The sequence below is a fragment of the Pan troglodytes genome, chromosome 1 (assembly GCF_028858775.2).
Source record: "Pan troglodytes isolate AG18354 chromosome 1, NHGRI_mPanTro3-v2.0_pri, whole genome shotgun sequence".
NCBI classification, from domain to species: Eukaryota; Metazoa; Chordata; class Mammalia; order Primates; family Hominidae; genus Pan; species Pan troglodytes.
This window is the reverse complement of record NC_072398.2, coordinates 192,931,973-192,949,459: the sequence shown is the minus strand read 5'-3', so window position 1 is coordinate 192,949,459 and position 17,487 is coordinate 192,931,973. Positions and strand designations below refer to the sequence as shown.

The window sequence follows — 17,487 nt, the reverse complement described above, 5'->3', positions numbered from 1 at the left end:
GGAGTAGGAAATGAGAGGCTGAGGCAGGGTGGTCAGTGGCTCCTGGCTATGCCATTGCCCAGCTGGCCGGTATGTTGCCAGCTTCCTCTTTAGGAAACATGGGAGGGAAGGCTACCTGGCCCACCAGTGTGGGGAACGGCTGGGACACAGGTGCCAATTACAGGGCTATTCGCTCACCTGGCTGGACTGAGCTGAGGAGGAGAAGAAAAAAGGAGCAGGGAGTGAGGGGCTGGGCCTCTAGAAGCCGAGGCAGCCTTTGTACTTGCAGAGACAATTCCCCCCAAGAGTGAGGGCCGAGCGCAGAAAGTCGCCAGGAACTCTCAGCATGGCACAGTCATCCTGAGGCCCTAGCCCCGCCAGGGAGCACCAACTTGGGGCCCTGGGGACACCTCTCTGGACATCCCTGACACCGTCAGCTAGAGCCCAGGCCTCTCACAGGCCTGGACTTGGGCCGCTTCCCTGGCAGGAGGGGCCCCACACGCCCCCTCACTAGGGTCAGCTTTCTCCCCAGCTAAGAGATTGTGCCTTCAAGCTTTGGCTTCACAAAGAGCGAGAGAAACCGCATGTGGCTTCTCCTGAGAGGGGAAAAGAACTGCGTCTACGGAGGAAGCAGGAAGAGCTCTTTTATCAGTATTTTTAAGAAGGGTTGTTTTAAAGGAGAAAATAAGGTCTTGACTGGAACCCAGGTAGTCTGGAGCTCTGTGTCGGGAACCAGATCTGCCCCCAGATACCCTGACTCACTCCAGAAGACAGCATCTGAGAAGGTCTGTGCTCTCCTTCCTATCACTCCCTGCAGTGGTGGTGGTGATGAGGGTCTTGGGTACCCAACCTTGGAAAGAAGATATCAGGTCTTTCTGATGGCACAGTTGCCCGTGCCTCCACTTCTCCCCAACAGAAGCTGGGGCAGTGGTTTGTTTGCAGAGACATAAGACCGGCTTTGCCCAAGCAAATTGGCAGGGCTCCCTCCCTAGGCTGACCCAGCTCACATAGGACCATGAAAGCCACGTCTGTCTAAGCTGTTAGAACTCCCAGTGCATCCAGGGGGGCTTGGGCACCATTTGAGTTTGGGTGGAGAGCCTGCTGGAGTAGGATGGTGGGGCCTGACCAGGCTTCCAGGTGCCCTAGGACTGGGAATGGTAAAGTTGGCTCAGACCTCTCATATAGAGTGCAAGGTGAAATGAAAGTTGGGGGTTGAGGTGTCAGGTGGGGGATTATAGATTCTAGGCTGGTGACCCAGGCCGAGGCGGGCTTCTTTCTTGGTGGAGAAGAGCAGTCGAGTTGTGCATGAACAATGGCTGATCCGAATTCCATGTGGTGTCTTTGGCTCACTGTCCCGGGCCCTGGTTTGGTCTAGGAGAGTCTGTCTACGACAGGGGGACACAAGGCAGCTTCATCTTCCCTAAACTGATGCATCTGAGGCAGGGGCCCAACTGTTGCCCATGTCCTGATATCCACCTGGAAGGTCTGCAGGGTCATCTTCCTCCAAGATCTCTCCTGGTGAGATCAGAACTTCAGGGAGGTGAAGCAGGGGATCCCATCGCTTCACCCCAAAACCCACCCAGCCCTAGCAGTAAAAAGGACAGGACACAGCCCTGGGGTACATGTTTATGTGAGTAATAAAATATTTACTATAACATAAATATAAAGGGAACTTCCCAGTCTACATTATTTTTTTTTTGCAATAAAGATACAAAGAGAATGCACCGAAACATTGTTTCAAAAAATAATAAAAATAAAATAACAAAATTTAAATTCAAACCTTAACAAACAGAAGAAACGGAGAAGGGGGAAGCTCCAAACACATCCAGAAAATAAATAGAGATGGGTCAGAAATTCGGAAATCATATTAAAATATCTTTTTCGGATTAGTCAGTGTACAAAATCCTTTAGGGTAGGAAGGAAGGGTAACCCGGAAAAACAAAAATAAAAACCAAGCACAAAATGTTTCTTCTCCCCGCCAGTGTGTACATATCTCACATATTTACATGGTTCCCACCTCACCCCAAACTTGGGGAATTTCTCTCCCGGCCTCCCCTGGCATCCCGCATCCCGGCGGGCTGGAAAGGGAGCAGAGGGAAGCTGCAGGGAATCAGGCGGAGGGTTCTCAGGGAACGGCTTATTTCTACAGCTGGTTAAAAAACAATCTCTCTAACTTTTCCAAGTTTCGTTTGGTGTGGCCAGGAGGGCAGGGCCCCGCGGGGAGCAGGGGCCGCGCTGTGCGGCGGTCGGTCTGCAGCAGGGCAGAAGCCCCTTCCCGTCTGGGTGTGTGGGAGCGCAGACCCCTCCGGCGTGGCCGGGAACCAAGCCGGGGCTCGGATGAAACGAAACGAAAAATGAACACTAGAATTTTTTTTGTTAGTTTTTTTTTTTTTTTTTGCTTTTCTTGGGGGGGAGGGTAGGGTAGGGAAATATAAGGGGAAAAATAAATTAGGCTAGATTAAAGCTTTGGCTATTTCCTGCTTTTATACACAGACGCGGCTCTCGCGACCTCCCCTCCGGGGCCCCGATAAATACAGTATACAGCGATTTAAATTAAGGGCGCGGGCGGAGTTAGAAGGACCCCAGGAGCCGAGAGGCTCCACGAATAAATAAAAACCGTAAAAAACCAAGCCCGGAGAAAGGGGAAAAGGGGGTGGGGCGCATCCTTATAGGAGAGAAGAGGCGTGTAGCGAATAAAGTGACAGCCCCCCACCCTGGACCCGCAGGCTCAGGAGTCCACGCGGGGAGAGGGGATGGAGAACTCTCCTCGCTTCGTCCTCTCTCCCGGGGAATCCCTAACCCCGCACCGCGTTACCTGTCGCTTTGGGGAGGCCGCTGCCGGGATCCGGCCCCGAACAGCCCGGGGGGGCAGGGGCGGGGGTCGTCGAGGGGATGGGGGCAGAGAGCAGGCGGCGGGCAGGATGCCCGGGGTGAGTTGGCGAGTTCCGGATCTTCGCTCCTCTCTCGGGGCTCGGGCGACGCAGCCTACCGGGCTGTCTTCGCCGCTCACCGGAGAGGGTCGTCCGGGTGTTTGGTTTTGTTCGAAAGTTTCTGGGCTTTTTTTTTTTTTTTTTTTTGTAAAATCCAAAGCAACCGAACAAAAAGAGTCCAGGCCGCGCGGGCGGGCTGCGCGCCCGCGCCCTGCAGCGCGCCGGCGGGGGCCCGGCCCGCGGGGTCACTGCACGGAGCCGGGCAGTGTGTGGTGGTGGTGGTGGTGCAGCGCCGCCGGCGGGGGCGGTGGGGGCGCGGAGGGTGGCGATGCGCCGCCCCCGCCAGGCCCTAGCTCCCCAGGCGCGTATACATCGTCCATGGGCGGGTGGCCCGCGCCGGCCGCAGGGGTCATGCGCTTCTCCTTCTGCCGCCGGTTGCAGAACCAGACGCGCACCACCTCCTTCTCCAGCTGCAGGCTGTCTGCCAAGCCGGTGATCTCGTGCGCCGAGGGCTTGGGGCACTTGAGAAAGTGGCTCTCGAGCGCGCCTTTGACCCCCACCTCGATGGACGTGCGCTTCTTGCGCTTGCGGCCCTGCGCCGCGATCTTGTCCAGGTTGGTGGGGCTGCCGCTGGACGAGTCGGTCTCCTCCAGCCACTTGTTGAGCAGCGGCTTGAGCTTGCACATGTTCTTGAAGCTCAGCTGCAGGGCCTCGAAGCGGCAGATGGTGGTCTGCGAGAACACGTTACCGTAGAGCGTGCCCAGCGCCAGCCCCACGTCGGCCTGCGTGAAGCCCAGCTTGATGCGCCGCTGCTTGAACTGCTTGGCGAACTGCTCCAGGTCGTCCGAGCTGGGCGCATCCTCGTCCGAGTGCTCGCCCACCGATGAGCCGCCGCCGCCCGCGCCCGGGTGGAGGTGCGCCGCCGCCGCGTGCAGGCCGCCCGCGTGTGCATGTCCGTGTGCGTGTCCGTGGGCGCCCAGATGCGGCGGCGGCGACGGCTCCAGCTGCGCCTCGTGGCCGTCCTCGTGCAGCGCGTGGTGCAGGCCCGGCCCCGCGCCGCCACCGCCCGCCGCCAGCATCCCGGCCAGGCCGCCGCCGCCGCCCCCCGGGTAGGCCGCCTGCGCGTACAGCCCGAGCGGCTGGGGCTGGTGGCCCCCGCTGGCCCCGGGCGAGGGCGACATGGCCGGGCCCAAGTGGTGCGCTGTGCTGCCCTGCGCCCATGCCGCGCCCGCGTGGGCCGCCCCCTGGTGCACCAGGCGCGCGTGGAAACCTCCGCCGCCGCCGCCGTCGTCGGCTCGGCCGGTGCCGCCGCCGCCTGCCTTGCCGTGTTCTAGGTGCGGGCCACCGGCCCAATCGCCGCCGCCGCCTCCTCCCGTGGGTAGCCACTGGGGGTGCGCTAGGCCCACGGGGTGGCCCGCGCCCGCGCCCAGCCACTCGTGGTGCATCAGCTTCTGCACTTCGCGGTACGCGGCCCCTGCATGCAATCGCTCCGCGGCCGCCGCCGCCGCCGCCGCCGCCGCGGCGTCCGGGTGCATAAGCGGCCCGGTGCCCCCGGCTCCGCCACCGGGGCCCCGCGGCAGGTACTGCGCGGTGGTGGCCATGCCGCCCCGCGCCCTGCGCCGCGCCGCCGCCGCCGCTCCGCTCCGTCTGCGGGCCCCGCCGCCTCGCTCCGCCGGCTTAAAGCCCCGACCCGCTCGGCGCTCCGGAGCCCCACCCCGCCCGCCGCCCATTGGCTGCCCGCGGAGCCGCCTCCCGCCTCCCCGGCCCGGCCCCCGCCCCCCGCGCCCGCCCGCCACCCTGCCCGGCCGCCCAGAGCTCTCCATTGGGCGTCGCTCCCGGGGTCCCGCGCGCCGGCCGTGCTGATTGGCCGCCGGGGCTTCATTCACGGCCCCCCTACCGTCCGCGTACACACTCACGCCCCGGGGGCGCGGCCGCCACGTGGGGAGTGGCGCGGGGGTGGCCCTGGGACCGCACCCCCTCTCGTCCTGGCTGTGTGGGCCCCGCTTTCCCCCAGCGCTGGAGACTCTGAGCCCGGCCGGTCCCACATTCCACGCGAGCTGAATTCCCGCCCGCATCCCGCCCGGGCAGCAGGGATTGCGGGCTCCGGGAGGCGCTCGGGCTCCGAGAAGCGCTCGGGCTCCGAGAAGCGGCTCAGCCCCGCGCCCCTCCCTCCTCAGTACCGCTGCCGGCGGACCAGGATTCCCGCGGGTCCTGGCGGCTGCGAGCGCGAGGCGGCGCGGATTCGCGGCTCGGTTCCGGCGCGACTGCTCACCGCGCCCGCCTCGCCTCCCGCGGCTGCCAGCGTGCACTGGGCGCTCCTCGGCGCGTCTGCCCGGCCCGTCTCGGCTTTCCTTCTCCTTCCTCTAGTCCCAGCGTCACAACTCCGCCGACCTCCTCTGCCCTGAGAGCGCGTCCGGTGCGGGCGGAGTCGGATGGACTCTGGCTTCACGCCTCGCGCGGGCACACCTTCTCCCGGGCACTGAGGCCCAGGTGAGTACCGCGCGGGCAGCTGGGGCTGGGACGGCGGGCGGCAGCGGTTCTACAGTCCTACGCGAGCCCCTGGTACCCGGCCGCGCTCCGGGGTTCCAGAAGGAGAAGATCTCGAGGTGGAGACTCTGGCTCCGGGGAAAACGCTGCTGGCAAGGGCGCTAGTGGGGGGTGGACGTTGGGCCCAGGGGTATCTGACCTGCGCCGCTGCAGCCTTCTCGCTCCTTCTCCCAGCTTGAACGGCTCATCGGCTGTGGTCGTGGTGGGATCACGCCCCGGGAGAGGAGAAGGATGGGCTCAGGGAAGGGGCTCGGGCTCTCCAGAAATCCGGCGTGCAGGCCGGGAGCTGTCCAGCCTCGCGAAGAGCCCTGGGCTAGAGTTTGCCCGGACTTGCCTGGAGCTGCTGAAAAGGGAATTGAGATTGAGGAGGCCTTGTTGGAAAGGTGGGCAGTGGAATTTAGCTACCTCCTCACGCCCCAGCCCTTGAGGACTCCCTGAAGGATCTTGAGTGGAGTCGGACCTCACTGCAGTTCCTTTGTGCCTTCTTACCCGACCTTGGGCCCCAGGCTGAGGGTACCGAGCTGTGTTTTCTCCTCTTCCCCACACCGAGGCTTGGGTCCCAGGGAGTCTTCAGCTGCCAGTCCTCCCTCTTTTCTCTCCTGGATCTAGCCTCAAGTGGATTTATAGCTTACAGGGCCCTGGGGTCCCAGATCACAGAACTGAGCTGGGGGCCCAGCTAGGGCCCCACTGGGCAAATCAGGTCTGTGGAATAAAGCCTTAGATTGAAAAAAGTTGCTGGGGGCTCAGGTGGCAGCTGCCATTGGGACGATCCAGGGCGGCTGGGACAGAGTTGACAGTGACAGGGGTCACCCTGGGCACAGACTTTGATCATGTGGGCCCTGAATGCCCTAGGACCAGCCAGGGAAGGAGTGGGACAGAGCAGGGCCCTTATCCTGCCATTGGCCACTGTCCTGAGCAGGCTCCGTGGTCCCATCCTAGCTGTAAGAGCTGCGATGGAGCTCTGTGTCTGAACCGAGCTAGAGATACTGGGCTTTCCTGGACTCTGGCCCAGGGAATGGTCACCTTGAGGCAGCCCAGGTCTTTCACCTTTCCCAGGCCTGGGAGGTAGGAGGAAGACTGGGAATTCCGCAGTGAAGTCCATGCTCGTGCCAGCCCTAACCAGGCCTGTGTGATATTGAAGCTTGGGCTTTCAACCTGGAGCTGCCATCATCTCCCTGGGCAAGAGTAACTCTGGTCTAGCCTTCCTAGCTCTTGGTTTTCCTTCCTGTATGTTGGGAATAACAGTACTATAGGCAGCCTACCTGTCTCACTAAGGTAGGTCAGATAGTTATGTGAGACAACGGGGGTGTAAAGCTCTCAGATAGGTGTTTACTTTGGTCGTTTCCATTGTTGCTGTTCAGTGACAGGCAAGGCATTCCCCCTCTCTAAGTAAATCTCAGTTTCTCCACCTGTAGCGTGGGATTGCAGAGGTTTGGACCAGTTGACCTCTCTGGCACTTCTTACTCTCATGGTCTGTGATTCTGTGAATCTGTCTCAGTTCCTGTTGAAGGAAGTCCGGACAGCGGGCAGGTGTTTTGATTTCCAGCCTTTGGAATTGCCACTGAGGCTGGAAGAACAATGACCAACAGGCACGGATTTTTTTTTTTTTTTTTAAATTATACTTTAAGTTCTGGGATACATGAACAGAATGTGCAGGTTTGTTACATAGGTATACATACAGGCACAGTGTTTTAGCAAGTACTTTTACCTGTACCTCTCAGCCCTGTGAGAGACCACTGAGATTATTATCTTCATTGCCTAGATGAGGGACCCAAAATTTGTCCAAGGGCACAGGACCTGTGAGTTTTCACTCATCATTCCCCTCATTACCGTGGGATGGGGGTCTATGGAGGCAGCAGCTTTGGCTGGCACAGCAAAGAGAGCCCTTGGCCCTGTTTCTGGTAGGTCTCAAGGGCAGGCCAGGGCCTGCTGGGGCTCCTGAAACCATCTTCCCAGGTCTGTGCTGAATTGAGGGGCATCAGCAGTAGAGCAGTAGTGAGGCTTATAGGTTATCAGCTTGTCACCCAGCAAATCAAAGTCCCAATCCCACCACGTCCTTTAGCAGCCCTGTGACTTTGTGTGAGCCACATTGCCTCTTGGAGCCTAAGTTTGTGCATCTTACAGTGAGAACAATAATGCCTGCTTTTCAGGATTGCTCTGAGGCTCCACAGATGAAATAAGGCATGCAATTTAGGTGCCCTTTAAATGTTAGATGCTGGCCTGGGCTGGAAAGCAGTTTGAAGTAGGAAAGATATAATTCTTTTCTCTGCTTTGGAAATTTTAGACCTTCTACAGGGATATGGGTTTGGTCTTGAGTCAGAATTTTCTTGTGTTTGAGTTAAGTTTCCCCCAGGAAGTCTTGACATCACTCTTAAGATTCTGTGTGGGACACTAGGGCTGAGACATGGCCACTGGTAGAAACATCTGCAGCTGAGCAACCCCTTTGTCCTGCAGCACCACCTTCTTAGGCCCTGGGGAGAACTCATCCTCAGACCCACAACACGTAGGCAGGGTGTACACACAGAGGTCAGACATCCACGTGACCCATGCAGACACAGAGTGGTGTGGGCATGAGAACAGGTGTGCACACGCACACACACACAGATACAACCATGCAATTTAGCACAGGACTGAATGTACGGATTCACAATAGGAACACACAAACTTGCACCATTAGGCTGAATATTGATAGTCACACAAAGCAGCACCCAGTGGTAAATACAGGCATGTGTCTAAATGGGGAGATACACAGAACCCACACATAGGCTGAAATAGGCTGAAGTAGGCACTGCTTTGCTGACACAGAGATACATGAAACCTACAGGCTCTTGGGGCCACAAACATGGAGACTCTCAGCTGGTGTGCCGAGTCACACATAGGCATACCATCATACTCACACGCAAGAGCACGTGGAGCCAGCCATGCACACCCTCTCACCCAGATGCACAAAGAGGCTCACCCCACACATCACAGAGACACACAGACATATCTACCCACACCCTGTAAGAAATAACAGATCCGCTCAGGGGATCAGAAAGCAGAGGAAAGGGCTGTGTCCAACCCAGAGTTTGGTCCACATGGTTTGGTTGCAGCGCTAGGCCCAAGGCTTTTCTTTTCATATTTTTTCTCACTCTCCTTTTCTGTGGAGTGCAGCTCCCAGCCAGGCCGCCGCCAGTTTCAGAGTCTCCCGGGCCTCCCTCCCCAGCGGGGCCTCTGCCCAGCCCGCCCCCAGGCAGGAGCGGCTTGGGCTTTCCCAGAGCACAGCAGCCTCCTCCAGGCTCTGGAGTGTGACCGAGCGCCTGCTCATTTGACACAGGTCACCGAGCCTCCAGCAGATGGGGCCCTCGCTGTGGGGGGTCTCTGAGCCGGGGGCTATGGGGGGCTGGGAGTAGGAGGGAGGCTCTGCAGGGATGGATAGGCTACACAAGCTCCAGCTCCTTATACTCTTTCTGCAAAGCCCCGGGTTACAGACGTGGGCCCTAGAATACAACTATACTCACGAGTCAGTCGTCATCAGCACCCTGGCGGCCACATACACAGGGCAGTATTCCAGACACACATCCGAGGTGTCAGGGGGCCTAACAATGGCACGCCGAGCACAGCTTTGGGAAGGAGAAAGAGGAAGAGCCTTGCTCAGCGTCTCCTGGAGGCAGCTGGGTCTGGCTGCTTTCCCCCTTTGGTCTCTGAGCCCCCGAGCTCTCTTCTGTGAGTTGGTCAGTTGGTTAGGAGTCCAGGATGGGTTGAGAGCAGATGCAGTTTCAGACCTCAGGCCTTTTCAGTGCTGGGGGAAGACAGGCTCCAGGATGCTCCACCTGGATTCCTCACAAGTCAGGAATGCTAAGAGATGAAGAGGAGAGATGGGGCCCATGGGAAGTGCTGCCGGACAGGCTGTGTATCTTAGGATGCCTCCTGCATGCAGGGACTTTGAGTCTTTGAGGCTGGCTGGACCGGGGCAGCACTCGCGGGCCACTTCCTTTCCCTCCTGGCAGTCTCCTTATGCCCTGGATCTTGCCTTTTCAGAGTGGCCTGGCTTGGCAGTAAAGGGTCCTGGGTTCCATCTTGGCCCTGACTCAGGCCTCATTTTGGGCCAGTGTCAGCCTCCTAACCCTCTGTATCCTCATCTGAAAGTTGGGCAATATGGTCTCTGCTGGCTGCTTGAGAAGATGGGGGTGAGATCACTGCTTGAAGAAAACTTGGAAAGGGAAAGTGTGGCTTGATTTCCCTCCCTGGCCGGCCATCTGGGGTGAGTAAGAGGCTGTGTGAGCAGGCGTGGAACCTGCCTGCTCCCCTAACCAGTTCTTGCTAAAGAGTGTCAGGAGGGACCACGCCCACTGGGGCTTGCTGCCCGCGCATTCTGAGCTGCAATGTGGTTTTGACTGGAAGAGTCTGGCAGGGTCCTAGCTGTCATAAATTCCCAGTCTTAGGAGGGTGCCAGGGTCATCTTATTGATCCACTGCCTTGGCGAGGGTGGGTGCCATCTAGACAGATTTGTAGTGCTTGCCACCATCCTAAAGCTCTCCCCACATAGGATGAGCTCACCCTTCTGAGCCCTCAAAGCCCCTACGTCTCTCCCTCTAAGCTCAGCCCCTTCAGGTGTCCAGTTCTTCTGTCCTTCCTGTGATCTTTAGAGCCCAAGGCGGAAGAGAGGAGTAGTAGCAGGGCCGTTACTGCCTTTGGCAGAAGAGAAAGGAGCGATCTAACTTATTTAATCTCAGGTCTTGGTGAAGGGAAGGAGGGACAGAAGGTGAAATAGCTCTTTGGGAAGAATCTTTCCTTGTATTTTTGTTTTCCTGCCTCAGCCCCTAGGCTGTGGGTGTGGGTAGGGGTCCTCCCAGAGTGTCAGTAGAATATTCAAATTAGGGGTGGTCAATTGCTCTTGAAATTTACTTTCATTTTTAGCAGAATGTCAGCCTTTGAGCTGGTGTTAATGCCCACAATCCGGTTATGCAGAACACGCTCTCTGCAAATCGGTAAATCATTAGTGGGGATTAATCACTCTGAAAGGCTGGGGCTAGGCTTTACTTTCTTTCTTTCTTTCTTTCTTTCTTTCTTTCTTTCTTTCTTTCTTTCTTTCTTTCTTTCTTTCAAAACATACTTTTTACCCGGATGGCTGCAAAATTCACCATCACAGGATAGGATGGGAGCAGGGGATGATAATTTAAGTCCTTGTCACCATCATTAGAAAAGTGAGATGCCTTTCTGGGCCTTGGGTTGACTTTGTAGTCCAATTGAAGGGTGGGAGTAGGCAGTTTGGGTGGGGTGGGAGGAAGGGAGGGCAGTTCCCTTGTGATTATATGTGTTATGATGTTTATAATAGTGTGTAGGTGGCTTGGTGTGCTTGTATATATGGTGACTTTATGTTAGCATGCTTGCATGAATTCATATGTTTCTACTTTAGAGATGCCCATTTATGTGCTTGTGTTAGGGTGCTTTTGCTTGGTTTGTATTAGTGTCAGACACTTGGTTTGTAATTGTGTCAGACAGTACTTCCATTTGAGAGTGTTTTGGGATACTGTTTTATTGTGTGTGTGAGTACTTCCCCTCTGGTGCGAGACCACATCTCACCCTCCTCAGCCTCAGGGTAGCTCCCTAGGGGAGGAAGGTAGAACAGGAGGGCAGTCCCAACCAGCACCTGCTGGGGGTGTGTGGCTCAAGGTTGATTTGCATATTCATGAGCTAGCTGCCTGGTGGCTTGGGGAGCTCTCCTCTTGAAGAGACTCAGTCTGAGCCCAAGTGGGAGACCTCTTAGGGCAGATAGGGAGGTCAGGCTGTCACTGTTAACACCTCTTACTCCCCAGTCTCAGGTATAGTGGCTGCCTCCACCCCATGGCTCAGGAACCTCCAAAACCCGCAGTTCCTGAAACCTGACCTCTGCATAGCCACAGTACACATAATTCTAGCTTCCAATAGGGATAAGAGTGATGTGGCGGCTCCTATCAGGAAGCTATCAGTTCCTGGATGCTCCTGTGGGGGATCTTGGGGAAGGAAGCTTATTCTTCCAGCCAGGATCAAGCTGATAAATGGGACCATCTCTCCATTCTCTGTTCACACTGGATCAGCCTCCTTATTCCTCTCCTTCTCCCTAGCTTAATGCAGCCCAGCTTTGGAGTAGTAATTACCTTCACATGACCCAGTAATCATATTCCCTGGGTGTTGAGCAGAGCATGTGTGTACGGGGATGAGGTCACAGGACTTTCCCTTCCCCTCTAGTCACAGAGTTTGAGGTTTGAGGTGGGATTTAATGGGCCTCGTCCTTACATCAACCCACATTTTCCTCTAACCACCCCCACCTCCCTCTCCCAATATAGGGTCAGCTTGGCTAGCCTGGGCATCACCGTTTGCTACTCCCCAGATGGCACAGGTGCCCTGTACTCCTGTACATGTGCCTCGTTCATCATCCCACTGTATGTCTCCCCACGCCTCCAATGTAGTAGTCTAGCTTGTAGTCAGGGGGAAGAATGGAATGATACAACTACTTGGCTTTTGCAAGGTGGGAAGGTCTGGGGAGAGTTGTCTGGGTTCATTGCTGACCTTTCTCAGCTTTCTTGAGGGGTAGCAGGTGGAGGGTGGAAGTGGTGAAGGAGGATTTAGGAATTATATTTTCCCAGGGACCTCTCAGCATCTTTATATATCTCTCGTGGCAGACATCTGTCTGAGCTTAGGGTAGCATCTGCCTAGGCTAGGGACAACATCTGTTTGAGGCTGGGACACCTGGCTGAGCCCAGCACATTATCTGGCCCCGGGACAGCTTCTGTCTGAGCTCAGGACATGTGTTTGAACCTGGCACAACATCTGTCTGGGCCTGGTACATCATCTTCCTGGCCTGGGGGCAATGTCTGTTTGAGCCCTGGCTGTGTGTTTAACTTGGGGACGTCTGCTGGGCCTGGAACAATACCTGTCTGAGCCTGGGGATGGACTTGTCATTGCAGATAAAATCACCCCTGAGCCTCAACTTTGGTTTGTGGCTGAACACAGAGTGTGTGCAGGGCTCATGTCCCTGTTCTCCTTTCTACCGAGGAACGGGATCTTAGGTGGAACGCCTCAGTTTACCTTCAATTGTAGGTCCATTGGCCTGGTTGCTCTGGGTACCTCGAGCACTGGACAAAGCCTACAACCCCAGTGGCTCTGGGAAACCAAAGTCAAAAGAATGCATGAGGGGATCGATAGGTTATAAAATCCAGTGACCGGTCTAGGATGATTCTCCCTTTCTCCAATCCCTCATCTAGGTACTTGAGTCAGGTCACAGTGTTCCCACTAAGACACAATTTGGACATGTCACTTTGCACTTGGCTCCTGAGAACCCTTCTATTTATTTATTTATTTATTTATTTATTTTTTGAGACAGAGTCTCACGCTGTTGCCCAGGCTGGAGTGCAGTGGTGCAATCTTGGCTCACTGCAACCTCCGCCTCCCGGGTTCAAGCTATTCTCCTGCCTCAGCCTCCCGGGTAGCTGGGACTACAGGCACCCACCACCACGCCTGGCTAATTTTCCTGAGAACACTTCTATTGCTCCCTGTTATGTACATCATCAGGCCCAAAGTCCCTGGTAATCCTGTCTCTGCTGACCCTCTGAATCCAGCAACACTGAGCTCTGTTCCTGCAAACACACGGGGCCCTCCGAGACCCCTTATCTCCACACACATGGTTCCCTCTCCTGGGAACGTCCACCATCTCTGCTTTACATTCTTCAAATCCCAGCACAAGGGTCACCAGCCCTGGGAAGTTTTCCCCTCTAGACTAAGCCACAGCCTCTGTCCTGCTTCCACAGTCCATTTGTGTATTAGCCTTTACAGGCCTATATTGTCATTAATTCTTTGTGTGTCTGTCTCTCCCATAGGACTGTGAGCTCTGGGGCTCCGGGACTGGATCTGCTTCACCTCTATCCCCCAGCACCCAGCTCAATTCCCGGTCTATAGTACTCACCAATAAAGAATGCCTGTTGAATGACCATAGGTTGTGCCCCTGTGATCTCATTTCCTTCTTTTTTAAAAATGAGGGCTAAGAGGGATACTGTAGACACTGGTTTGCAGTCTCAGAAGAAGTGGGCTTCAGAGAAGAGGGCATGTCTTTTTCATACCTGGTTGGTTGACTGTAGCCAAAAGCGCTGGGTAATGGACCCAGAGTGCCCTGGACAAGAGCCTGGTGGAGGCTTGTCCTGCCCAAGGTTCTTTATCGGTGAAGTGAAGTGAAGGTTAGGGGGCAGCAATGAATCCAGACATAATAGCCTCTCTGTGGGCTGCAGGGATGGGACTAAGTCTAATAAGGAGGACTGTGTCGGGCAAATGTCAGGACCTTGACCTGGGACCAAACCCAACTCCTTGGGGGCAGGTGGGAGAATAGAGGCCTGGCTCAGCACGAATGGAGAAGTTACAGGGTTCCTAGGTATGCTCGTCTTGCCAGAGAGGGAAAGTCACAAAAAGTTTTATCAATATCAATGTTGTATCCAGGGCAAGGTGCTCTCACTGGTCAGGACACCCTGGCACCTGGCCAGCTTCAGAGGGACATGGTTCCCTAGGAATGTGTATGGGGAGAAAGGCCAGAATAGGGGGGCATGTGGAACCATGAAGAGATAGCTGAGAAGTGAATGTTCAGAGGACATGGTCTCTACTTTTGTGGCTTTTATTCCACCAAATAGGAATATCTTTGTTTTTGCTGATGATAAAAACAATACAAGCTCATTTGTAAACACTAGAAAAGTAGTATACAAAATAGAAAATGGAAGTCCTCCATCAGCCTCTCTGCCTCACTCCTCATAACTACTCCTGGTGGCTATATCTTTCCAGACCTTTTTTTTGTGTGGACACACAGTACTTAATAATAGTAGCTTAGGTTTATTGAGGGTTTATGATGTGCAGGTGCTGTGCTAAATGCTTCTACCTGAATTTACGCATTGCATCCTCACAAAAACATTATGGGTTAGCTGCAACTATTATTCCCATTTTACAAATGAAGAAACTGAGGCTCAGAGAGTTGAACTCAAACTTGCCAAGGTTATCCAGGTAGTAATCTATATCGTTATCTGTGGATCTATTATGTACAGATATATAGATAGATAGAGATATGAATTCTTTTGGCAGAAGATGGGACCACAGTGCATATAGTGTTTTATAGTGTTTTGTAACTTGTTTTTTGTTGTTGTTGTTGAGACAGAGTGTTGCTCTGCTGCCCAGGGTGGAGTGCAGTGGCGCAATCTTGGCTCACTTCAACCTCCACCTCCTGGATTCAAGCAATTCTCCTGCCTCAGCCTCCCGAGTAGCTGGGATTACAGGCGCCTCCCACCACACCGGCTAATTTTTGTGTTTTTAGTAGAGATAGGATTTTACCACGTTGGCCAGGCTAGTCTCGAACATGTGACCTCAGGTGATCCGCCTGCTTTGGCCTCCCAAAGTGCTGGGATTATAGGCGTGAGACACCGCACCCGGCCTCTAACTTGTTTTTTTAAATTAACAATGTTTTTGGATGTGTGTCTATTTTTTTATACATCTTATCCACTTTACCCTTTTGAAATGGCTGTACAGTATTCATTGTGTTGATGCACTGTAATTTCTTTAAAATCTACTGATGGACATTGAGATTGCAGCTTCTGCCTCTTGTCTGCAGGGCTGTCCTGGGTCCCAGGGAGTAGATAAACTCTTTGTGACCTGAAGGAGCAGAGTTCAGATCAAGCCATGGACATTTTAGGGAGCCAGTGTTCGGGTTCCCCATTCTAAGGACCACCTTGTCAGAGACTGAGCTCCCTGACTCTGGAGGAATTGAGTAAAGGCAGAGTAGCTGCTCTCAGAAATGCCGCAGGAGGATTTTTGTATCAGGCTATGCTTTGGGGGGAGCGTGGGTGGGGCCTGAGGTATAGGGAAAGGAGCGCTGGTTTTACAGCTTGGAGACCTGCTCAAGTCCCTGTTCCGGCTCCTGGCAAACCTCCCAGTGCTTCAGTTTTCCCCATCTGTAAAATGAAAATAGAGTACCACAGTAGTTCAGATCATGGGCTTGGAGCCAGGCAGACCTGATTCTGAGTGTAGGCGCTGCCTCTTACCAGCTGTGTGACCAGGGGCAATTTGCTTAAACTGTCTTAGCTATACTTAACTTTAACCCAGGAATACAATACAAATAGTTGTGTGTGTGTGTGTGTGTGTGTGTGTGTTTGTGTGTGTGTTTTGAGACAGGGTCTCGCTCTGTTGCCCAGGCTGGAGTGCAGTGACGTGATCACAGTTGACTGCAGCCTTGACCTCCTGGGCTCAAGCAATCCTCCCACCCGAGCCTCCTGAGTAGCTGGGGACTACAGGTGCATGCTACCACACCCAGCTATTTTAAAAAAAGATGTTTTGTAGAGATAGGGCCTCATTATGTTACCCAGGCTGGTCTTGAACTCCTGGGCTCAAGCGATTTTCCCACCCGGGCCTCCCAAAGTGTTGGGAATATAGGCATGAGCCACCACACCAGCCTACAAATAGTTTGTCCTTACATTTCAACTAATTTTTTTTTTTTTGAGACGGAGTCTCGCTCTGTTGCGCAGGCTGGAGTGCAGTGGTGTGATCTCGGCTCGCTGCAACCTCCGCCTCCTGGGTTCAAGCAATTCTCCTACCTCAGCCTCCCAAGTAGCTGGGATTACAGGCACCCACCACAACGTCCAGCTAATTTTTTTATTTTTATTTTTAGTAGACATGGGATTTCACCATGTTGGCCAGTCTGGTCTGGAATTCCTGACCTCAGGTGATCCGCCCGCCTTGGCCTCCCAAAGTGCTGGGATTACAGGCATGAGCCATCGTGCCTGGCCTCAGCTAATATTTTTTATCACCTGTTTTCGCCCAAGCATTGAGGATATAGCCATGAAAAAGATAGACAAAGCCACTGTCCTCAGAGAATGTACATTCTAGAAGAGGAGGGAAGAGAATCAGACAGGAAACAAATAAACAGTTTCACAGAAGATGACTACAGATTGTACTAAGAGTTTTGAAGAGACTGCTTCGGATGCTATGATAGAGTTGCTGGAGGGGCCCAGATGCAGTTGGTTGAGAAAACCCTCCCTGAGGATGTGACATGGGAGCTGAGGCTTGGGGATGAGAAGGGCCAGTCACACTGAGAGCCATGGAAAGAGTGTCCTGGCAGGGAAGACTGTGAGGTGCCAAGGTGTCCTTGTGTGTCCAAGGAACAAAAGGTAGCTGATGTTGCTGGAGCAGAGTGGCAGAGGAGAGAGCAGCTGGAGCTGAGATCCAAGAGGGAGGTGATGCAGACCTAGCAGGCCCTTGTAGAACGTGGTCAGGAGTCTGATATCCTGCTAAGGGTGAATTTCTACCTCTTAGGGTTCTCATGAGGGTTCAATGAGATATGCATGTTTGGGTTTCCCCAGAAGCAGATCCCAAGATAAGGATTTGAACACATGCAGGAAAGTGATTCCAGGAAATGCTGGTAGGGAGAGGGCCTGTGAGACTGGGAGGGGAGGAAGCCCACAGAGGGAGCCTCTTGGAGCAAGTTGCACACTGGGCGCCTGTGTTGAACACACTTCTGAGAGTTACCGCACTTGCTAGATGAGGAAGCCAGGTCATTTATCTACTGTCATGTCAGTCATTCTGGGGGTTGGGGTGAAGGTTAATTCTCTAGCACTCTGAGCCTGCCTTGGGAGGGCAGAGCAGGCTCCTGGAGACCAGAAGAAGCCCTCAGGCAAGGATGCAGCTGCAGGCAGTTTGAAGTCAGGCTAGTGTACACTGAAATGGTAGGGCCTGGAGGAATGGGGGTGGAGCGCCAGCACTGTCTGCTACTCATGGAGAGCTTGTGGCATAGGAAGCACCCTATCGATGATAGTAATTATTGCTGATAATATTAATGGTAGTTTTACTAATGATTATTGTCATTGTGAGGGTTAAATTGGAGGATATTAATCATAGCTCACATATATTGGGTTCTTATAGGTGCCAGCAGTAAGCACTTCTAAGCACTTTACATGCTATCTCATTTCATACCTGTAGTAGCTAGTATGTAGGAGAATGCATGATGTGTGGCAGGCAGTCAGTAAATCGCTGATTCTTCAAACTTGGA

General features: G+C 54.4%; 1 protein-coding gene and 1 long non-coding RNA gene across 2 annotated transcripts in view; one reads left to right on the top strand and one right to left on the bottom strand.

Annotated features, from left to right (window-relative positions):
• Positions 1 to 1,593: 1,593 nt before the first annotated feature.
• On the bottom strand, positions 1,594 to 4,618 carry POU3F1 (POU class 3 homeobox 1). Its single transcript, XM_009454161.5, has one exon. The coding sequence runs from the start codon at positions 4,508 to 4,510 to the stop codon at positions 3,155 to 3,157; it is 1,356 nt and encodes a 451-aa protein (XP_009452436.4). The 5' UTR covers positions 4,511 to 4,618; the 3' UTR covers positions 1,594 to 3,154.
• Positions 4,619 to 4,767: 149 nt separating this feature from the next.
• Positions 4,768 to 17,487, top strand: part of LOC104007392 (uncharacterized) — a 73,797-nt gene continuing 61,077 nt past the window's right edge. Inside the window, exon 1 of the long non-coding RNA XR_681614.5 lies at positions 4,768 to 5,399. This is a non-coding gene — a long non-coding RNA (uncharacterized LOC104007392). The remainder of the gene's footprint in view (positions 5,400 to 17,487) is intronic.

What these genes read in the sequence shown, in the direction of transcription:
- POU3F1 (XM_009454161.5), bottom strand. Translation starts at nt 4,510, where the DNA reads ATGGCCACCACCGCGCAGTACCTGCCGCGGGGCCCCGGTGGCGGAGCC.